This window comes from Polypterus senegalus, unplaced genomic scaffold (genome assembly GCF_016835505.1).
Source record: "Polypterus senegalus isolate Bchr_013 unplaced genomic scaffold, ASM1683550v1 scaffold_2855, whole genome shotgun sequence".
Lineage (NCBI taxonomy): Eukaryota > Metazoa > Chordata > Cladistia > Polypteriformes > Polypteridae > Polypterus > Polypterus senegalus.
In genome coordinates this window covers 2,584-25,000 of record NW_024382505.1, presented here as the reverse complement: position 1 = coordinate 25,000, position 22,417 = coordinate 2,584, and the positions used below count along the sequence as shown (strand labels likewise).

General features: G+C 41.5%; 1 protein-coding gene across 2 annotated transcripts; it reads left to right on the top strand.

Annotated features, from left to right (window-relative positions):
• Window positions 1-3,048: 3,048 nt before the first annotated feature.
• LOC120521094 (B-cell receptor CD22-like) lies at window positions 3,049-22,032 on the top strand. Of its 2 annotated transcripts, XM_039742958.1 has the most exons (7): window positions 3,049-3,102; window positions 8,189-8,554; window positions 10,510-10,743; window positions 13,415-13,672; window positions 14,291-14,397; window positions 17,640-17,694; window positions 21,539-22,032. In XM_039742958.1, exons 1-6 carry the CDS (start codon window positions 3,060-3,062, stop codon window positions 17,661-17,663), a joined length of 1,032 nt encoding a protein of 343 aa, XP_039598892.1. In that variant the 5' UTR covers window positions 3,049-3,059; the 3' UTR covers window positions 17,664-17,694; window positions 21,539-22,032. The 2 variants fall into 2 exon arrangements, with proteins under 2 accessions (XP_039598892.1, XP_039598893.1); XM_039742959.1 differs by lacking the exons at window positions 14,291-14,397; window positions 17,640-17,694; window positions 21,539-22,032 and adding an exon at window positions 13,838-14,284.
• The last annotated feature ends 385 nt before the right edge of the window (window positions 22,033-22,417 follow it).

The following is a 22,417-nucleotide window of genomic DNA, read 5'->3' as shown; positions in this document are numbered from 1 at the left end:
ACGAAGTTAACTGTCCCATCATGGAGACACTGATTCTGAGTTTTTGGTGTCATATTATAGTCTTAACTGGAAGTGAAATAGTTTAGGTCTTAATTTCCTATTCCCCCAAGAGTTGTTGCCATGCAGCTTATTATTACGTTGATAGTTATAATTATAAAGATTGAGATGATAGATTAGGTATAGATGGTATATAGAATGGTGACCTTTTAACGTGTTGCGTCATTACCAGCAGTTCGCAACCTCTGTGCCAAGAGAAAGCTGTGCTATCAGCTCAAACAAAATTACCACAAAAGTCCAAAATAATTACTGACAGTTTCTATTAATAATAATAATAATAATAATAATACATTTTATTTATATAGCGCCTTTCCCATGCTCAAGGCACTTACAGAATATAACAAAGAACGGCTGTGACTCGCTATTAGAGAATTATTTAATAAACATAAAGGTGATCATTGACTATTGGTTGAAGTAACTGAACAAGGTCTAAACATTTAAACGCAGCCCCCGATTGTTCACCATGCTCACACGTTCAGACTTCTTGTGTTTTGTCTTTTTCAAGTTATTTTCTGTTTTGTTCAGTAATTCCATTGAAATTTGCTTCTTTTCCCTTCTCTTTTCTGTTTGTGTTTGGATACGTTAATTCCTGTTTAGGTTTTCTTGTATTGTTTAATGTTCTCATCTCACTTTCCTTGGCTTTTCAAATCATCAGGGTATCATTTTGGGGTTTTATTGGCCAAGGATTTCAGTAGATTTAGTATTTCTTATGAGGCGCCATTTTCTTTGTGTTATGGGTGTCACTCTTTTGTGTTTTCATGGCTTGCTAAGCTGTTGAGAAGTTGAATGACTAGGAGTGTGCGACACAAGATGTTATTACCGTGATATTGTCAAGGTCAAATCATGGATGCGCTGATGACAAGGAGCCTCATGTATAAACGGTGCATACGCACAAAAATGTTGCATACTCCTATTTCCATGCTCAAGTCGTGATGTATAAAATCTAAACTTGGTGTAAAGCAATGCAAATTTTAACTCTCATTGCACCTTCTTCTTGTTTCAGCTGCTCCTGATAGGGATCCCAGAGCGGATCATCTTTTTCCATATTACTCTCACTGCACCACTCAGAGTATTTATATTACTGTATCTGAGTGTGGAATCACAGATGTACAGCAGCTGATCGGATTATCGGTATACGCTGCCTCAGCCATGCTGTCTATTTGAACTGCTCTCATAGGACAAACCTCGCGGTTCCCAAGCAGTTTCATCCCAAGAATTCTAAATGCACTCAATCAGCCCAACAAGTGCTCCTTGTAGAACAGTCTGGACTTATAAGTACAATCACCGCACTGTAAACTTGCACTACAGTTATAATATTGAACAACCTGAGCCACTTTATACAGCGATCAACTTCCTTTTGTTGTTCATACCACTGTTTAAACCAACAAATAGTGCGTTTTTCTTTGCCTCCTCTTGGTATTCACTCAAATTTTTTTTTTTTTTTGTCTTTTCACAGAATGCTGAACTTAGGTGCTATTTATATTTATTTGCATATTCAAAGAGGCGTAATTCTGGGAGGAGTTGGAGTGGGGCAGCATGTGTGTTAATGTGTGTTAATTTTAACGCTGGCCAGGATTTATGGAGCGGAAGAACGTGGAAGTTGGCAAACGCACAGATTTATACATTTGGATTTTTTTGTGCATACGAACATTTCCGGTTTTGTCCGTATGCCATGTTTCAGTGTGAATTCTACACACGCCGTTATGCATGATGCCCCAGGTGGTGTAAAAACAGACAAACTGGAATCAACCACTTTATTCCAGACTGGTGACACGCAGCTCTGAAATGGCCATTGACTTCTTGTGTGGCCTCCTCCACCACATCGCTCAGGTCTTCAATGGTGGCACACAATCCTAGCTGTTTCATCTTCTTCCCACCATCTGGTTTTTTATCTCACTCAGCTCACATGTGATCACACACAATGAGTCTGCTACCCTTTCCCCTGACCGGGTCAGTTAACTCAAGACCAGGGTCCACATCCAAGGCTCACCGGTGGACACAGACCCAGACCCAGCAGCAGGAACACACGGTGGAGATGCTCTTTAAGTGCTGTGTCTGTGCCCCTCTCTCATATGCTACTGTTATAGTTAACTTCCTCACATAATCCCACCCCTTAGACAGTCTGTGGCATTACCTGAGCGATGAGTTCTTCTGGGGTCTGGACCCAGGTTGTCATAATATTCACTAAAAGCATTTGTATTAGTTTATGAGTATTTCAGATTTTCTATTTACAGACTGTTCTGTTGGCTACCTAATTTTGAAATGCCCTTCATTTTCCCCACATGACAACTTGCCACAATAATTTATTACAATCATTTCAAATGCCAATACCAAAGTCCAAGACCTCTAGCGCTCATGGCTGAACAGAAAGTCAAGAAGAGCGTTGGCAAGCAGCAACACCTTCAGTGCATTGAGGAGCAGCTCAGCCCGATGACACCCACTTGTAAGCCCACTTCTCTTATTACTCATTTCAGGCTGTGTGAGGATTTTATATTACGCCTCAACCTATGAAATGTCTACACTCTTGGGAAGAGACTTTAGAAGTTACGTTCAAACTGCAGTAAATGAAAATGAATTAGGAAAATACAAAGAGGATGAACATGAAAAGATAAGGCCTACGAGGAGAATTCTAAAAGCCTCCAGTTTTATTAAATCTGTTCAAATCTGAACATGTCTGTCTATTTTGTGGACCTTCCTTGTCCATCACATTATCACAGGTAGTCAGAACAGCAAGATTAAAGGCAGGAACCGGCCTGGTATGGAGTGCTGACCCTTTACATTCCCACCATGCAAATTACAGTAACATGCAAACCTTAGGGGAAGTGTGGGAGAAGCCAGAGAAACCGCAGCTGAACTTTGGACCGAGTAGCTGTGATACTACAACACTAAGTACTGTGTGTGAACTTGGAACTTCATTTTTCAAATCTTCTGGATGTGAAATGTCAAAGTCAGATTCATCTGAGACTTCACTTCATTTTCTATTCCAGGTGTCACAACAGAGAATGTTCCTCTTGGTCATCTTGGCTGTGGTTTCCTCTGTAGCTGGTAAGATCTGAAGTCCTCTTTACTCTTCTTCCTCAGTGTGATGGCAGAGTGTCTGTGGTTTCTGCAGGAGTTCCTTCTGTTACTCATCACTGCTGCCTTTCATTTTGTTATGCATTTACTTTCTGTCCTGAGGACATCCTGGCTGTCTGAATGACTTGGGGGGACTCCCAGTTGGTCCGGTGGGCTCATTAATCCTGTTTGCTCTTTGAACTCTCCTCATGTGTCCCCAGCTGACTGGACTTCTTGTGTCTTTACTGCTTTTCTAATGTGGTCAGAGTTGTAAAGAAAAGTGAAAATGAGGTTTCTGTGCTCTGCTTGGCTTATCACACTTGAGTTACACAACAATTTGCACGTCTTTACGACAGTCGTCCTCCTTCTCCAACTCATTATGTGAAATTCTCAAGGTGAAGATTTTGAAATGGAGTGTGAACTTGCAGTTCTTTGGCTACAATATGAGTTTAAAGCCCTTTAATCTGTTGATGGAGTTTCTCTCACCACAGCACCATTGGAGGTCTAGCAGGTAATGGGCTGGAGGATGTGCTGAGGAGGAGAGCAAATGTCCATGAGGTTCAGCTCAGCCATCCGTCTCTCGGTCTGGCGACATTTCCACTTCATATTAGAAATTGTGTAAACGAGACAGGCCTAGTCAGTCCATCCATGTTGTGTTTCTGATTTCAACATTTTTATATATTTGGAATCCTTCTTCTTTGTCATTATATAGGAGAGTCGACATGTAAGTGAGAGTTTCACTTTACTCTGTACTGTCACAGTTCTACTTTACTTTTTACACATTTTGTCATGTTTCATCCTTGTGTTAAAATCATTTAAAGTAGTTCTTTCCCCACATCAAGAAACATTCAGTGATAAAGCAAAACCAATACATTTTTCCTTCATTCATTCAATTTCCACCGTGTATTTGATACCGGGTCATACGGGTAACAGTCTTAGCAACTCATCCTGTGGGATCCCAAAGGCGTTCCAATACCATCTGGGAGACAAAATCCTCCCAAAGAGCCCATAAAACCTTCACAGGGAGACGTCCAGAGGCATCCATATCAGATACCCAAGCCACCTCTCTTCAAGTCTATAGCAAGTCTACTCTGAGCCTCTCCCAAATCTCCACACTTCTCACCCTGTCTTTAAAGGAGAGCCCGCCTCCTTGCACATAAGTCTCATTTTGGCCAACTTCCCCTCCAGGAATCGCCACCTTATCGTGGTGCGGAGGTTTGTGCGTCCCTGTGACCCTGGCAGCTATGTTGTCCAGATCAGAAGATCCTGGTAGGCCCTCCCAAGGCAAATTGGTCCCAGGTGAGGGATCAGACAAAGAGCAATTCAAAGCCCCTAATGAAGCAAAGTCACAAATTTAAAGAAGGAGTATCCTGCCTGGTGTGAGGTTACCAGGGCCTTCTACTGGAGCCAAGCCTGGGGTGAGTGTCTACAGGTGAGTGACTGGTGGCCAGGCCAGCCACAGAGCCCAGTTGTGCACACCCCGAATTTCCAATGTGGGACTGCCCACCCGTGGGCCCACCATCAGCAGGAGGAATACAGGTTAGAGGCCTTGGCGGACTGTATGCCACCCAGACACACAAACTGACCCGTTTAAATTTTTTGCAAATTTATTAAAAATAAAAAACTGAAATGTCACAAGTATTTAGATCCCTCTGCTATAACACTTGGCTCAGGTGTATCCCCTTCTATTGATCTTCATTGAGATGATTCTACACTTTATTTGGAGACCACCTGTGGTCAGCTCTGTTAACTGGACCCGATTAGGAAAGGCACACTCCTGTCTATAGAAGCCCCCACAGCTGAGCAAAAACCAACGCATGGGGTCAAAGGAATTGAGTGAAGACTTAAAGACAGAATTGGGGCTCAGATCTGACAAGGCTTTGTCATTCTGTGCTACTGAGTACTGTTTGATTTGGGAAAAAATGAATTGAAATGACTTTAGCACAAGGCTGCCACATAACGACATGTGTATAAAGTGAAGGGGTCTTTCTGAAGGCATTCTATACAGCCCTGTGTACAGGTGTCTCATAAATATTGGAAGAACCCGAAGTGTGACAGTCGGAGGAATGGACTTACTGTAGCACTCTGGTAATGTTAGTAGTAGGCAGCCATTGCGGTCGAACCCACTGAGTCCTGATATTCTGTGGATTCACGTGTTCCCAGCTGCCACGCACTCAGCCTGCACATAACAGTGCCAGCCCTGCCAATACCATCTGCCACACCTTTCCCAGCTCAATGATCTGATTCAAAATTAGTCTCCTACGTGAAGCTCACCGGCAGTAATGCCCCAGGCTGAAGGGCTTTAACAATGGATGAGTTGTCTTTCATTTTACTTCTCTTATGTCTGACTGCATCTGCTCCCTTCCACACTTGGCTTTGGCTGCTTTGATGGGCAGCTTCTCCAGGTAGCACCATCACTTCTGACAGTCGTCAGCCACCTCAGGACTATTTCCATCACAGGTGTGCACCACAGTATAAAATATGAAACACTTCAATAGTCACTGGAACTCATTCTGTGCTCTCATTCCTTTTTTACTCAACCTTACAGTCGTGGCCAAAGGTTTCGAGAATAACACAAATATGAATCTTCACAAAGTTTGTTGCTTCAGTTTTTATGATGACAATTTGTATTTACGCCAGAATGTTCTGAAGAGCGATTAGATGAATTGCAATTAATCGCAAAGTCCATCTTTGTCATGAAAATGATCTTCATCCCTAACAAACCATTTGCACTGCTGTTGTGAAGAAGTCTTCAGGGCACCAAGAAAGTCCAGCAAGCACCAGGAGTGTCTCCAAAAATTGATTCAACTGCTGGCACCACCAGTGCAGAGCTTGTTCAGGAATGGCAGCAGGCAGGTGTGAGTGAGGTGAAGACATTTGGAGGATGGCCTGGTGTTAAGAAAGGCAGCAAAGAAGCCAAGACAAACATCAGGGACAGACTGATATTCTGGGATTGGACTGCTGGGGGAAAGTCATTTTCTCTGATGAATCCCCTTTTTCGATTGTTTGGGGCATCTGGAAAAAGAAAAGCTGAGTGACTCCATCAGTTCTGTGTCACGCCAACAGTAAAGCATCCTGAGACCATTCATGTCACGTGGGGTTGCTTCTCAGCCAAGGCAGTGGGCTCAATAACAATTTTGCCAGCAAACACAACCAGGAATAAAGAATGGGACCAAAACTTCCTCTGAGAGCAACTTCACCCAAACCTCCAGGAACAGTTTGGTGACCATCATAGTGGAGCACCAGGCCATAAGGCAAAAGTGAGAACTGAGTGGCTTGGGAACAAAACATCAAAATTTTAGGTCGATGGCCAGGAAACTCTCCAGACCTTTAATCCCATGGAGAACTTGTGGTCAAGAAGTGGATGGACAAACAAAAACCACCAATTCTGAGAAACTCCAAACATTGATTATACAAGAATTGTCAGCCATCAGTCAGGATTGGGCCCAGAAGTTATTGGACAGCGTGCCAGGGCGAATTGCAGAGGTCTTGAAAAAGAAAAAAGGTCCAACACTGCAAATATCGACTTCTGTGCAAAAACTTCATGTCATTGTTAATAAAAGCCTTTGAAACTTCTGGAATGCTTGTTATTCTACTTCAGTCTACCATAGAAACATCTGACAGAAAGATCTAAAAGCACTGAAGCAGCAAACTTGTGAACACCAACACTGGGGTCATTCTCAAAACCTTTGGTCACGACTGCACTTGCATGCTTATCCACTCACTTTACTAAGCTGTAACTAATAAAATAAGAGAAGAGAACTCAATGGAGAGCCAGGCCGATTGACTGTAAGGTACAGGCTGGCTGAACTCATAGGTGTGCTGAGAACAACAGACAACGTAACCTGAAAGACTAAAAAGACCAAACGACTTTGGAGAAAACGCAAAACAAACACGTAGTCAAAATGGTATGTAAGACTTCCAAATACCCAAAAAATGAGAAGGAAAGCAAAGGTTTAGTGTGTAGATTTTTAAAGAATTCAATCCAATATCGGATACCAGGAGCTCCGTCACATCGCACTGGGATTTATTATGAAGTACTAAGGAGAACATTATAATAGTGTGCGGTCGGGGGGTTTAGGGTGCATCAGCAATGGAAAGACAAAATGTCTGGCATTAACTTACTGTGGCTTATGTGTAGAGGAACAAGAGCAGCTTTATCTGTCTTATCATTGTGAACTCTGCTGCATGGCAAAATATCTCAGATATTGTAAGATAATTGAAAATGTATTTTAGAAATTTCAGATTGAATTACAGATATCTGACATTGCATCTATTTCAAGATGTCTCAAATGCATTTTAAGATAGATAGATTTTGAGATATTTTGAAAAACGTTCCTGTGCATTTTAAGATGTCTGAAAATATATTTCAAGATATGCTAAAATACATCCACAGGCTTTATAAGATAGCTGAAATATATTTTCAGATATCTTAAAATAACTTCCTGCACATTTCAAGATATCTCAAAATGTACAGGAATTTATTATGAGATATCTGAAAATGTATTTGTGATATGCAATAACTTAAAATTCACAGCAAGTTATTTTGAAATATGTGGAAATGGGCAAGAAGTTATTTTAGGATATCTTGAAGTGTAATTAAGATATTTTAAAAAGTAATTTAAGATATCTTGAAATTCACTGTTGTTAGAGATCTCTAAAGTACATTTTTAGTTTTCTCAAATTCATTTCATGATATCTTAAAATGGGTCTCTGCTCAGACTTAAGATATCTTATAATGTACAGTATTTCAAGATACAAGTTCAAATACATTTTGAGACATCTTTAAAAAGGCATTAAATTTTTTCAAGATATCTCAAAAGCAATTTCATATATCTACAATATAATTTAACTTATCTGAAATACATTTCAATTTATCTTAAAATAACTTCCTGCTCCTGTCTTGATATCTTAAATACATGTCTAGATATTTTATAATAATCAGTAAGTCCCATTGAAAGAAAAGGCAGTTTTACAGGAAGTGATTCTGAGTTATCTTGAAATGCATTTGAGACATCTCAGAGTTAATAGCAGATATCTTCAACACTCACATTGTGTTCTCTTTTTTGTTTTGTAGACAGTAATGGTTTGGGAGCCATTTACACACCACAGACGATCTGCACACTGGAAGGATCAACTGTGAGGATTAACTGTAAATATGACCATCCAGCAGGGGTTACTATCCAAAAGGAAGCCTGGTTTTATGATCATAATAAAGATAACGTATATCCTGAACTAGGAACCATCGTGTATCATACAGACAGAAGTCAAGTGCCCAGCAGTTACACAAACCGAGTTCAGTTCTTTGGGAACAAAAACAAGACTTGTGATGTAAGGATCAGTAATGTGAGCAGACAGGAGAGCGGCGAGTACAAGTTTAAATTTGATGGAGGTGCACCTAACACATTTACAAAACTGCCAGGAGTCAGCATGACAATCACAGGTAAGATAAGAAATGTCTGTTTAGATTTTATTTAGGGTGGCACGGTGGCTAACACTGCTGTTTCAATACTCCAGCACACTTGAATTAAACCCTGGCTCTGTCTCTGACTGTCTTGTGTTTGTGTTTTCCACATTTGTAGGCTTTGCTTTTCCTTCAGGTTTTCATCCCAAAGTCCAGTATGGCAGGTTAACTGATGAGCGTAGTGTCCGTGCCCCACAGTGGACTGGCACATCATTAATGTTGCTTCTTGCCTTGCACTAAATGCTTTCAGGGTGTCCTCTAAACTAAATGTGTTTACTAAACAGATAGATGGCTGTGATTTATTTATTCATTTTCAGCTTTTTTACCTTCAGTGGTATTTTCTCATTTTGCTTCAATTAAAGCAGTCTTGCCATGTTGTTTCTTAGTATTGTTGCCAGCTAGCCAGTGGTGGACATTGACAGTTTACTTATTAGAAGACCTCTACTCTGTTAGTTTCTCCAATGAATTAATTGTGAGATTAATTTAGTGTGACGCAATAAGGATCGGCCATTTTTCAACTCACCCTCCTGTCTGTTGTGACGCACTGCATGGGCCTCACAGTGAACTTAAGAACATAAGAAGTTTTCCAAATGAGAGGAGACCATTCAGTCCATTTGTCACTTGTTTGTTTAGCTAAACTGTCCCAATATTTCATCCTGATACATCCAGAAGGTGGTCAAGGTTTCTACTTCAACTCTACATCTTGGTAGTTTGTGTCAGATTCCCATAACTCTTTGCGTAATGAAGTGCTTCCTGGCTTCAGTCCTAAATGCACTTCTCTTTATTCCCACTGGTGTCTTTGAGTTTGTGATTCACTGTTAAGCTGATGGAATTCTGCTAGAATGGCTTTGAGGATTTTGAAGACCTGAATGAGGTCCCCATAGAGTCTCTTCTGCTTGATGCTAAGCAGGTTTAATTCTCACATTAGGATGTGTCCTTCAGTCCCATAATGCACCTGTTTGCTCTCCTCTGCACATCTTTAAGTACTGCTATGTCTTTCTTGTAGAGTGTTGACCAGAACTGCACACAGGACTCTAGATGTGGACTCACTAACACAATACGTAGTCTAAGCTAATAACCCTCAATTTATATGAGCTGGATTTTTTCCTTTTTTAATTCACTAAACAGTATCATAAGAGATGATTCAGCCATAACCGATTACAACTGATCACATGTAGGAAGTAGAAATGAGAGGTTTGAATACACAATGTGAGATCTGAAAACTGAAAGACCACCTCATGAGAAGGATTTAGGAGTCATAGTGGACTTTACGCTATCAACCGCCAACAGAGTTCAGAAGCCATTAACAGAATGTCAAGTTATATAGCGCCTTGACATGTGGAGTACAAGTCACAGGAGGGTCTGCTCAACCTTTATAACACACTGGTGAGGCCGCATCTGGAGTCCTGTGTGCAGTTTTGGTCTCCAGCCTACAAAACGGACAAAGCAGCACAAGAGAACGTCCAGAGAAGAGCGACTGGGCTGATTCAGGGCTACAGGGGATGAGTTAGGAGGAAAGATTAAAAGAGCTGAGCCTTTACAGTTTAAACAAAAGAAGATTAAGAGGAGACCTGAGTGAAGAGTTTAAAATTATAAATTAGTCCAGTGGATCAAAACGGTGACTTTAAAATGAGTTCAATGAGAACACAGGGACACAGTTGGAAATCTCACACAAACAATATGAAGTTCTTCTTTACACAGAATGTGGAATTAAGTGACCAAGTAGTGTGGTGGACGGTAGGACTTTAGGGGCTTTCAAAAGCAGACTTGATGTTTGTTTAGAAAAATTAAGTGGATAGAAATGGCGAGCTTTGTTTGGCTGAATGGCCTGTTCTCGTCTCGACTGTTGTAATATTCTAACAACCAGTCAATAGAAATCAAATCCAATCATAGCAGGCACTAACTGTCTCTATTATCCCCTTTAATTTTTAAAGGTCTTATTGTTCAAACAACACCAGAGACAATAAAAGAAAATGACACGGTTACCCTGAGCTGCAGAGCCAACTGCAGTCTCCCCAACAGAGTCTTCTCCTGGTTCAGAAATGGACGACCTTTAAAAGAAACCTCCAAGGATTTGCAGATTCAGAGAGTCTCCACTGAGGACAGCGGCAGTTACTTCTGTCGGGCTGGAAACATCACATCACCAGAACATCTACTGGACGTGCAGTGTGAGTCAGTGATGAAGGTGAAATAATAAATCGTGGTACTCGAGGTGTTTTCAGGTCCCCCCTTGTCCAGATATCAACTAAATTATTAAATCATTTTCTTTCCATCTTCCATTTACAGGGGACATCATATGCACTTGGCATAATAAGAGTGGAAACATAAAAGGCACCTAACATGAAAATTAATTTGTGCAGTTCTTCTAAACTATACAAAAAGTTTAAATAAATCAGTATTTCAGTTGTTGCCACCAAATCAAAATCCTACTACATTTCAAATTTCTATTATGAATTAAAGATACCAGGAAACCTCCTGAAGCCCACAAGTCAAACTACATGCAGGTCAGAACAGCTCATCTTAAGCTAATCAGGTTTGGTCCCGGCCAGGACTTGGAGGGGAACGCTGGGCTTTATGCTGAAGACTTGTAGGCATTATTGTGGTCTTAATGTGGATCCCACAGTAGAAATGGAGACACCGTGCTGTTAAAAATGACACCGTCGTTCAGATGAGACGTAAAACTGAGGTTCTGACTCTCTGCGGTCATTAAAGATCCCAGAGCTCCTTTCAGAAAGAACAGGGTGTAATCTGATGGCCTGGCTAAACTGTCCACCACAGCCTTGTCCATTGTGAATAATAATAATAATAATAAGTTGCATTTATAGAGCATCTTTCAGAAACCCAAGGTTGCTTTACATACAGAGGGGGAGGAAAAAAAAATGACACTGAAGACAAAAATCCATCGAAGACGAAGTTTTGAGTTGAGATTTAAAGGTGGAGGAAAGAGGAGCAAACTTGGAGAGACTGAGGAAGAGGGGCCATAACACTGAAGGACCTGTCACCCAGGGTTAGAGAGTATGGTGTGTGGGACAGAAAGGAGATGACTGCGTGAGGACCTGAGAGAGCGACAAGGAGTGTAAGGAGCCGGGAGCTTAGAGAGGTAGAGGGGGGCAAAGGTTCAGTAGGGCTTTGAAGGTAAGAAGCAGAATCTTGAATTAAATCCTTGATGGAATGAGTGAAGTTGGGAGAGATCAGTAGAGATGTGAGTAGAACGCTGTGTGTGACTGCAGAGTTCAAATGTACTGAAGCCTCTGTAGAGATTTCTACAGTAATCAATATGTGACATCATGAAACAATGAAACAGAATCTGAGCTTCATTAAAGGACAGAAATGGATGGAGGCGGGCAGTGTGACGGAGATGATAGAATGACATTTTGGACAGAGACCTAATGTGTAGCGCATCAAACAAAACACCAAGATTTCTGACAACAGGAGCAGGGTTTGAAATTAATAGAAACAGAGAAGTCGGATACCTTAGTAATTAGGGAGTTTGGGCCTCCCAGTAACACTTCAGTTTTATTGGCATTAAGTTTAAGAAAGTGATTTTTCATCCATAGCTTAAGATCAGTGAGTGTGCTGAGAGGCGAGTCTGTCCTAAGATAGACTGTAACTGTCTATCGTCTGCATAGCAGTGGAAGTTAAGGCCATGTCTGCAAATAGTGTTAGCCAAAGGAAGGATATAAAGTAGAAAGAGTAATGACCCAAGGACTGAACCCTGAGGGACACCACGTGACACAAATGAGGTGGAGGATTTCTATCGGCCGACTGTGACAAACTGTTACCTATTAGAAAGATAGGCTGTAAACCATTGAAGGGTTAAACCAGGGTGTTTTAAGGATTTGGGGTAACTGCAGCAGTTTTTAGGGCAATAGGGACAGAACCAGAAACAAAACCTGCATTTATCAATGAGGTGATAAGAACACTAACTATGGATGAGCAGAGGAGTGGGGGCAGGATCACGTAGACAGGAGGAGGAATTGTGGCCCCCTAATCTTCCTCTATCTCTCTCTCTCACCCCTTCATCACCTAATTGGTAATGTGTGGTGAGCGTATTGGCACAAGAATGGCTGCCATCGCATCATCCTGGTAGATGGTACACATTGGTGGTGGTTGAAGTGACTCCCCATTCTCTATGTGAAGCGGTTTGAATAGTGAGAAAAGTGCTGCCTAAATGTAATTATTATTATTATTATTATTATTATTAATATTATTATTATTAACTTAATTTTATTTAATGAATGAGCACAAATTACAAATATTTAAATGAAAATCTGACTAAAACTTTTATGTATAATGACATCAGAATTAATTGCACACCAGGTTTCTGTCTTTAATGATTAGACATTTGTTCAGTCAACATAAATAAAGCATTTGCTCCTTTAGCCAAAGGCCTGGCCATCGATCAACACTGCCATTGTCGATCTCATTTGCTCCTTCAACAGGCTCTTTGCTAGTAGTGCTGACAGGACAGGCACTCGCATGCTGAGTATGCTGGTGCTACTGACTGCCCTTGTGACCTTCTGTGTGTTTTGGCTCACTTCCATTTTGAAAAGGAGCTTGTTCTTCTTCCTTTGCTCTTATCCTCTCTTATTGTCCTTTAGTAACCAGCCTAGAATTATCACAAACATTCTTACCTTACTTACCACTGGCAGAGCACACCAAGTCCACATAGAGGGCACAGATATCAAGCTGAGGCCTGGCTGCTCCGAGGCACAGCACTATGTGACATGACAGCGTGCCATCCTCTTAGTAATCCATCTGAAAGGAAAAGTAATAAACACAAAATCCATGATGAATGGAGAATTGACAACTAACTTCTTACTGTGTCCTGTATTGTAGTCGCCCCCAAGAATGCAGTCGTCACAGGACAGCCCTCTGCTTGTATAGAAGAAGGGACATCAGTGACTTTATATTGCAAAGCCTTGGCAAACCCACCCAGCAACTACATCTGGGTCAAGGAGAACAGCGGCCAAGTAGAATATGGAGAGGAACTGCACATCAGCAAGTTCACCAGATGTCACGCCAGCTGTTATCATTGTGAAGCTACAAACATCTACGGGACGACAAAGTCTGCAGATGTCACCCTGATGGTAAACGGTGAGCACTCTTAACATCCTGTGACTTGGGCAGAAAACATTTGTTTTTAATTTCTTAGAATGTTTAAATGAACAAAGCTTATTACACAAAATGTTTTAGTATTTTACAAAAGTAGCTTAATTAACGTTATGCCTATCTGTTTTTTGATTGGCTCGCATGAAAAAGAAAAAAATATGACAAAATTACTGCAAGCCGCAAAATTTGTAATAACTGAAGTCTGGTTCTGATGCATTAATTGTGGATGCTGATGTGAAGAATTAAATAAAAAGGGACCAGGAGTGATGCAGTGGAGATGAGGATGCATCAGACAAGGAGGAGGAGTAAAAAAACAGAGTGTGGACAGTGAGATCATTTAAAGGTGATAAGATAGCCAAGTGAAACATTCATTCAAGCGTGCGAGTGCATGTGTTAAAAGATGTGACTCCATGGCACTGATAATGATAATGGCAATGATAGAGCTACACTCTGGTGCCCAAACTGCCGATGTCACTGCACCCTCACACAGCCACTCATCACAGCACAGCTGATCACATGTCACTTCAGTTTTAAACTTTTTAAATGTGATGTTCATGTTGAGTAGAAGCTCTGTGTCACTTGATCTGCTTTCTTGTTTTCCAGGGGATGTGAGTTGTTCAGGAAGCTGGAATCTGATTGTTGTGCTCTGTGCCTTGCTGGGCATTGCTGTCCTAGTAGCATTGGCATTAGGCAGTGTTCATATTTGTAAGGTAAGAAGGGCTTTTTCTCCAAAGGACTTTGTTATTTTAAGAGTTTCACCTTCAGTGTTATTGACACAGGTAGCCCTGACTTGACAGTAGTGTAAGTCAGCAGCCATCCCATCTGCACTTCAGATCCATGTTCAGGCCTATCCAATACTCGGATGGGAGATAACTGGGAAAAGCTTGGATTGCTGCTATAAGAGGTGTTGGCAAAGCCAGCAGGGTGCACTTATCCTGTGCCCTGAATGTGGATCACAATACCCCAGTGTGGTGATGGGGACACTGTTCTATAAAAATGGCACTCTCCCTCGGATGAGACGTAAAACTGAGGTGCTGACTCTCTATGGTCATAAAAGATCCCTGGGCATCTTTCAAAAAGAGTAGGGTGTTTCCTGATGTCCTGGCTAAATTGCCCATCCAAGCCTGGTCATTCTGGCCCCCTTATCATCTCTTGTCTCTAAGTTTTCAGAGACAGGAACCTCTGAGTACCTAATAGCTAACATGTTGGTGAGCATACTGGTGCAGCAATGGCTGCTGTGACATCGTCTAGATGGATGCAACACATTGTTGGTGGTTGAAGTGTCTCCCCTCTGTCTATGTAAGGCACTTTGAGTAGTGAGAAACGCACCATCTGACTAACCAACTAACCAGTTTGTAACAGCTGACCCCTTACCCAGCCGGCAGCTACCCTACCAAGACCTGTGGCCTGGATAAATTACTGAGACTAACCTAGATATACCAAGCCGTACCTCTAACAAATAATATTTTCCCCTCAATCGATGGTTTAAACACAAGCACACAAAAACAGACGTGTAAAATAGGTGTATAAATATATTAAATGAAACACAATAACAAAAAATGCAAATTTCACAAGTAGAAAATATATATATAGATCGATATGTATGTCCCTCCACCAAAGCAGCAACGTGACAACACCATATATACAATAACAAACCCTCCCTTGTCCCAGTAACATATAACAAACCACAAACAACAATAATGAATGAATACTGTAAGGACAATGATCGTGAACTTGAGTCCGGGTATATTACTGTCCTGAATATGGAAGATTGATCAACAAAAAATTGATGAGTTTGAATCTTCCGCAAAAATGGAACAACCTCACCTTGTTTCCTTGGCGTATGGTGGATAATAAAGTTCAACCCCTGGGTTTCTGGTGATGACTGAGCTGAAATGAATCTGGCGGAATGAGAAACAAACTGAATACAAATTGCGATGTGAAAAGTAGCAGGAAATGAAGGTTCGTTGTCATTAAATGAAATCTCTGTCTTTCTCCTTTCCTCTTTCCCTCGTGATTGTTTAAATAGTAATGAACCGGATGTAACTGAATGTCAACAGGTGCTGTCCATCCTGGGGATGCAGTCTCTCTCCCTCATACGTCCCCTCTGCACTTACGGGGACAACACTCACTGACGTACACGTAACAAACAGTAAATGAACGATGGAAATAACACGCACTCGGCACACACATCGGATCCATTATTACTATGTAGACCCGCTACAAGTTCATCCTGAAGTGCTCACTCCTTATGTTCAGAGCTGCCTCCTGGGATGTCACAAGAAGTGGAGGGGAGATTCTGGACATTTATAGAAGAGGACAGACATGTCTTTGGAATGGGCCAGGCTCCCTCACCCATGAACGTCTGTCTCAAACTTATTATTTGAAACCCTAGAAAAGCCATTGGTGTGAGTCTTAAGCTACTGTGAAAATATAAGTGACAAGAGCACAATAAATGGTTGGGAACAAAGACTAATTGCCAGCGGCAGACATGGAAAAAGACAGCAAAATGAACGAAGCTCTAGCTGATGTAGCAGTGCTACCTGATTGACGTTCTTCTTTGGTTTAATTTATGAAGGCGTATGATAGAATATCAACCCACTTCTAATCCACAACCTTTGGAAGGGATGGTGAAGGTGGTCAGGAAGAAGTGACGTCGTTTTCATTGTCAAGTCCAAGAAGGATTAAGTGCTGGTGGAAACTTAAACAGACACAGAGAGGACATGCAAACCACCACGTCGGGAGCACCAAGGACGTCCACCTTCGTCTCCTTATTGCGATACAGCAGTTGATATTAATAAGCAAGACTAGAAAGTAAACCAAAAATAGCAACTCATTACTTAATTCAGAAATTCAGTTTGATTTTCACAATGGGGTAATTCAGCATTAGTCAGGTTACAGCTTTAGGTGGGACGCCACCCTATTACAGGGCACACTCATACTGGGTTTTTCTTTGGATTATCAAAAATCTCCAAATCTTCTAAGGCATTGATCAAGCAGATCCAGCAGGTTTCTTTCAACTTAATGGTGAATGACAGACTCGAGTTCACCAGTGGAAGTGAAGGATGAGTGAAGCTGGGAGGCACTTCTTTACATAAAGAGTTGAGGGAATGTGAAGCAAACTAACAAGACATGGAGTTGAAGCAGAAAACTCAAAACCTCTAATAAGGATCTGGATGAAATATCAGGAGAGTTTAGTTCCTACATAGAAAATAGCCAATGTACAAGAGTGATTATAAAGACGAATAATGTGTTAGGTTAAATCATAAAAAGTGTTGAATATAAACTGACGAATGTTAGGCCTAGACTATATAACACACTAGTGAGACCACATCTGGAGTATTGTGTGGTGTTCTTGTCCCCATGCTACTAAAGAGACATAGCAGAACTTGAGGAGGAGAGCAATCAGGAGCATCCGGGACTTAAGGACGTGTGTTACTGTGACAGACTCAGAGAATCAAACCTGCTTAGTCAGAGTGGTGGAGGCTGCATGGGGACCTCATTCAGGTCTTTCAAATTCTCAAAGGCATTGATCAAGGAAATTCAGGAGAACTCTGCTAACTTAAAGGTGAATCACATACATGAGGACATCAAGTAGAATTCCAGAGGAAGTGCATTTAGGACTGAAGGCAGGAAGCACTTGTTTACGAGTTGTGGGAATTTATTACGCACAATCAATAAACTTTGCAACTTACATGGGCTGCCAACTCAAGGCTCTTTACAAACACAATTGTTTAAATGAGATGTGCAAATATTTGTATGGTTGGAGACTAAAGAGATGAAGTGACTCACAATGGCCACTGTGCCAATCTTGTCAAGTATTGAACTGGCATCATTGTGGCATACAGATTAATGCCTGGGCTGCCAATCCAAATTCGTTCTTATGCCCAATGTTTCTGAGAAGACTCCATGTGTTTATTAGACCCTCAGTATCTTTCTGTTTACTTGACAGGGAGAGGACCAAGAAGACAACTGAGCAGAAAGAAGACACCCAAGGAGGCAATGAGGTGAGGGTTCCTTCTCTGTATTTCACACCCCTAGACATGAGGAGGAGATACCAGCTGCACAGACAGTGACCAGGCTCAGGTCTGAATGGAGTGTTCAGGAACATTAGAGCATCAGAACAATCGAGATGAGAACAGGCCATTCAGCCCAGAGAAGCTCGCCAGTCCCGTCCACTGAATTCTTCTAAAATAACATCTAGTTGAGTTTTACAAAGTGCTGAAGTCCTACTGATTACCACACCACTTGGTCGCTTATTCCATGTGTCTGTGGTTCATTGTGTGAGGAAAAACTTCCTAATATTCGAGAAAAACATGGAGCAGATAAACACTTCCTGACAAATTCTAGAGACGTATGTGTTGTTGGGTAATTGGCTAAATCTGCTTGACCAATATGGGTGCCCATTGTACAAAGTGGGGCACGCGCCACCCACTGAAGTCCAAGTCAGATTTCTTTTTCATTCTCGGTGTCTTTGTGCGACTGGAGTGACCATCTCTAAGCTCTTCGTTTTACTGTGTTTTCAACTTCCCAAACATTTCAAGCTCTGCCAATTCAGACACGAGCTGTATTGTCGAGATTTACTAGTTAATTGCACACCAAACCTTTATTGTTGTTATGGCTGTTGAAAAATTTGTACCTGTAATTCACTTTGCACATCAAAACTGCCATATTCTGAATTTGAGTCCAGATGACTCCTCCATCATAGGCTGCATTAATAATGGAGACGAGTTCAGGAAGGCTGTGGAGAACATTGTCTTGTGGTACAGGGAGAACAATCTGCGACTCAACATCAGTGAGACAAAAGAACTGGTGGTGGACCTCTGACATGACAAATAGCCTTGAGACCACTCACCATTCAGGGGTGGGCACGGGGAAGTCGTGCTGGTCAAGAAGGGCCTGAGCAGACTGGACTTCCTGAGGAGACTCAGGTCTGTTGATGTGAGCAGCTTGGTGCTAGAAATGTTCTTTCAGTCATTAGTAGCCCGTGTGTTGTTCTACGGTGAAGTGTCATGGGGAAACAACTTGATCTCAAAAGAAGAACAACACCTGAATAAACTTTACAAGCAAAAGAGATGACAGGCAGTCCAACCTGGCCGGGACACCCAAGACATGGAATAATGGGGGAAGGCAGCTTCTTGAGGGAACTGACTCCCCCAAAACCCTAGATGGAAGCTCCCCTGGATTACAGTGGTGCCCCCGATTCATACAGGCCACCATGGGATTTGGAGTTCTTTACCTCAGCCCTGTTGGGTTCTGTGGGTGCCTCCTGGGGGTGCTGTGAAGGTTTCCACCGAACCTGAAAGTGCTGGCAGACCACGTGGGTGGAAGAGCAGAAGCCAATATAAGATGACTGGAATGAGTGTCGGGTGGAAGGTGGATGAAGCATGCTGGGAGGAGCGGAGGAGAAAGAGAAGGAAGAATAATTCTGTGCTGTGCTAATTATTACTTGTGACTGTGTTGGTGGGAAACTCTTTGTGAAGAGCTCTGCCTGAATAAATCAGATCCTTGTGCTTTTCACTCGCGCCCTGTGTTGTTGTTGTGTTGGGTTGGAGGAGTAACAGTGCCCTCTAGTGTCCACACAAGAAAGCCAGCAACATTCAGGGTAAGGCCTGGTCAAACTGGAAGTGGTTATGGAAAAGAGGATGATGGCAAAACTGGATGCCATCATTAAAAATTTCCTCCAGGAGGCTCTCAGGGAGTGTTTTTAAGCCAAAGGCTCATTCCACCACATTGGGCTAAAAAGCACTCGGGGGGTCTTTTCACCCCACTGCTGTCAGGCCACTCAATGTTTAATCCTCAAATTAACTGCTGATACTCTTCAAGTTCATTTCACAGTTTTAATGCTTTATTGATTAATTGATTGATTGATTGGCTGTGTCCTTTGAGTCTGAATCTTTGTTTGTTATGTTTCTGCTGCTTTATGCATCTCAATTCCTCCTTGGGATTAATAACGTTTATCTAATCTAAATAGTTTAAAAGTGTTTGTGCACCAGTGATGCCATTTAAATTGCCAGCCATTTGAGGCAGAGGATGAAGTCGTGTCTCAGCTGTTCATATGATGAGGGACAATTCAGCATCAGCAGTCCGCCTATCCTGCATGTCTTTGGACGGTGGGAGGAAAACAGCAAAACCACACTGGAAACCTAAACAGACACAGAGAGGACATTCAAACCCCACCCAGGAAGTCCACCGACGTCTCCTTACTGCGATACAGCAGCCCAGTTCAGTGGTGTCGGAGTTCAGTTAGTGACGTCGGCAGCCTTCAACCAGATGAGAGGCGTTAGAAGATGGAGGAAATATCAGTGATTCATCCACCATTACTTCAGTCAGCACCAAAATCATTCAACGCAAAAATAATCAGCGTCACTTTCAGATTTAGGTGTGCCGAGTCCATTTGTGAAATTAGAGTTTCTCTACCACACAACATTTCTGCGAGAGTTAGTGGAAAATACTCATTTAAAAAAAGACTTGTTGATTTTTTAAAAATAAGTAATTTTTTTTATGGTAATAAGTTTTGCATTTGTATTTTTCATGATCAAGAATATTATTTAAAGAGTATTTTGAGATGACAAATGTCAAATACAAAACCTTTAGTTGAAGAATTGTATCACCTACACCTACCATAAAATTAAACTTAAAGTTAGTGAAGTGAAAGCACTGATGTTAAGGTCAGTAATACTTCAGCCCTGAACCTCAGGTCATGGATTAGAGCCCTAAAGCTAAACAGACTTCTCTTGGGGCTCAAATCCTAACCCAATTTTTAATTCCAATTTTAACCTTAAATTAATTTTAACCCTAAATTATGTTAAATTTAGATAGAAATATAAGGGATCTTAAACTGTAATTTAAGGATTGGATCAGTAGGGGGCACCCTAGTTGATATGCCCTACTGAGTAAGTAAAATTATTTTTTTACTCTTCTTATTCCTTCAAAATAGTAAGTAAAAGATATCTTTTATAACAGTTTTACTCCCAAATATTAAAATTACATATTTAAAATGTAAAATGTTACAGAGGAGACTAAGTGTGTCTGAGCAAAGGTCTGACCGTGAAGGCCATTTAACTCTTAAAACAAATTTAAAACAATTATATGTGCAACTTAAGCCTTTTCCTACTCTAAATAATTCATCTTATAAATATTTTTAAGTTTTTCTCTAAAAGAGTTTCTTTTTCATTTTAAATCTTCATCTCTCCTACACTGGATGGCATTGAGCAATTCTGCTGCCAGGTGTGGATTCAGGACCCTCAAAACTGTAAAGAACTCCTCAGATTTTGGGCTGGAGTTAAAAATATTCATTTTCGTTATTTTGCAGTCCAATGTGATTACACTCCTGTTGTCTTGTCTGTCAGTTAATAAATCAGTGGATGGACATTACTGCTTATACCCCATTCAGTTTATTCAGATCCTGGTCTCCAGGCAGGTGTCAGTCACAAACTCCCACCAAGACCACCAGACGCTGACGGAGCTCAGAAATAAATCAGAGTCGTCAGGTTTGCAGACTGCAGGCTTTGTCTTTTAGAATATTCGTCATTGTTGGGCTAACTGACCTTCATCATCGGCCCGTCACTTTGAGTCTTTAAAAACAATTCTGTATTACATTTCTCTTACTTATATTGCTGTCTTATTTAACTGTACATTATTCATTTTTTGTGTACTATTTATCTAATTTTACATTTTCTTTGCCTGTAACTACTTGTTTGACATCTTGAAAGCACTTTGAGCAAATCGTTTCTATGAAAATGTGCAATCGAAGTCAATGGTGCTGTTGTTGTTAACTGAAAAGGAGAAATGATGAGCTGTGCTTCAGTCACTTGACTTTTACACTGACTTGTGCTTTTCTCCTTACAGACTGCAGATCAGACGTACACATCTCTGGATCGGTTGGCAGTTTCAGAAGTGTACGACACAATTATTCAAAGTAAATGAACAAAACCTGCGTTACGAGTGACCTTCACGTCACAACAATGGTGTGGCAGGAGAAGCGGCAGTCCCGTTGTCCTTTGTGCTGCAAGAAAACTCACTTTGTCATGAAGTTCATCCAACGTCAGGTGGGAGCCAGTGTGCCAGCCCACCAGGTCTTGTGTTCCCCATTAATAAAAGTCGCTATAATCCCCCATTCCTGTAGTAGAAGGCGTCTTTCCCTGCTGTGCTCCTTCTGTCTGTCAGAAGGCCTTGGAGCCGCACACTGCATGGCAGCAGCTCTGAGGAAGACGTCTTTCAATTTAACTGAATCTGTCGAGAGCCAACTTGTTGCTGAAGTTTTATTTTGTGCTTTTGAGATGTTTAATAAAACTCCTTGATTGTCCTCACAAGTGTGAAATAAAATGTGCCTTTCAGATCATTTGTGCAACGCACGGCCCAGAATGAACAATATAAATAAAATGAAATTCTGTTAAAAAAATCACCTGACAGCACACCCTCATACTGGTCATGTTATTTTATATCCCACTTAATCCATACCAAGCACAACAGGGAGTTTGACCCCAAGGAGGAACAAACGCACACACGACAGACACACACACTAGTGTTAATTTAGTGTCTCAAATTCTCTAAACCTGCATAGCCTTGGACGGTGGAAGGAAACCCACCCAGATACAGGGAGGACATTCAGACTCCACACAGGGAGGAAGGACCTGGACACAAACCCTGGTCTCTTTACTACTGTGCCCCCACGCTGCCCACCCTCATACCTGCTCAGTCCAATTCAGGACCAGTAGGGGCCACGGA

Coding starts and splice junctions, on each gene's coding strand:
- LOC120521094 (XM_039742958.1), top strand. CDS start 3,060: ATGTTCCTCTTGGTCATCTTGGCTGTGGTTTCCTCTGTAGCTG. Junction 13,673..14,290: donor TGTCACCCTGATGGTAAACG/GTGAGCACTCTT, acceptor CTTGTTTTCCAG/GGGATGTGAGTTGTTCAGGA. Junction 14,398..17,639: donor GCAGTGTTCATATTTGTAAG/GTAAGAAGGGCT, acceptor TTTACTTGACAG/GGAGAGGACCAAGAAGACAA.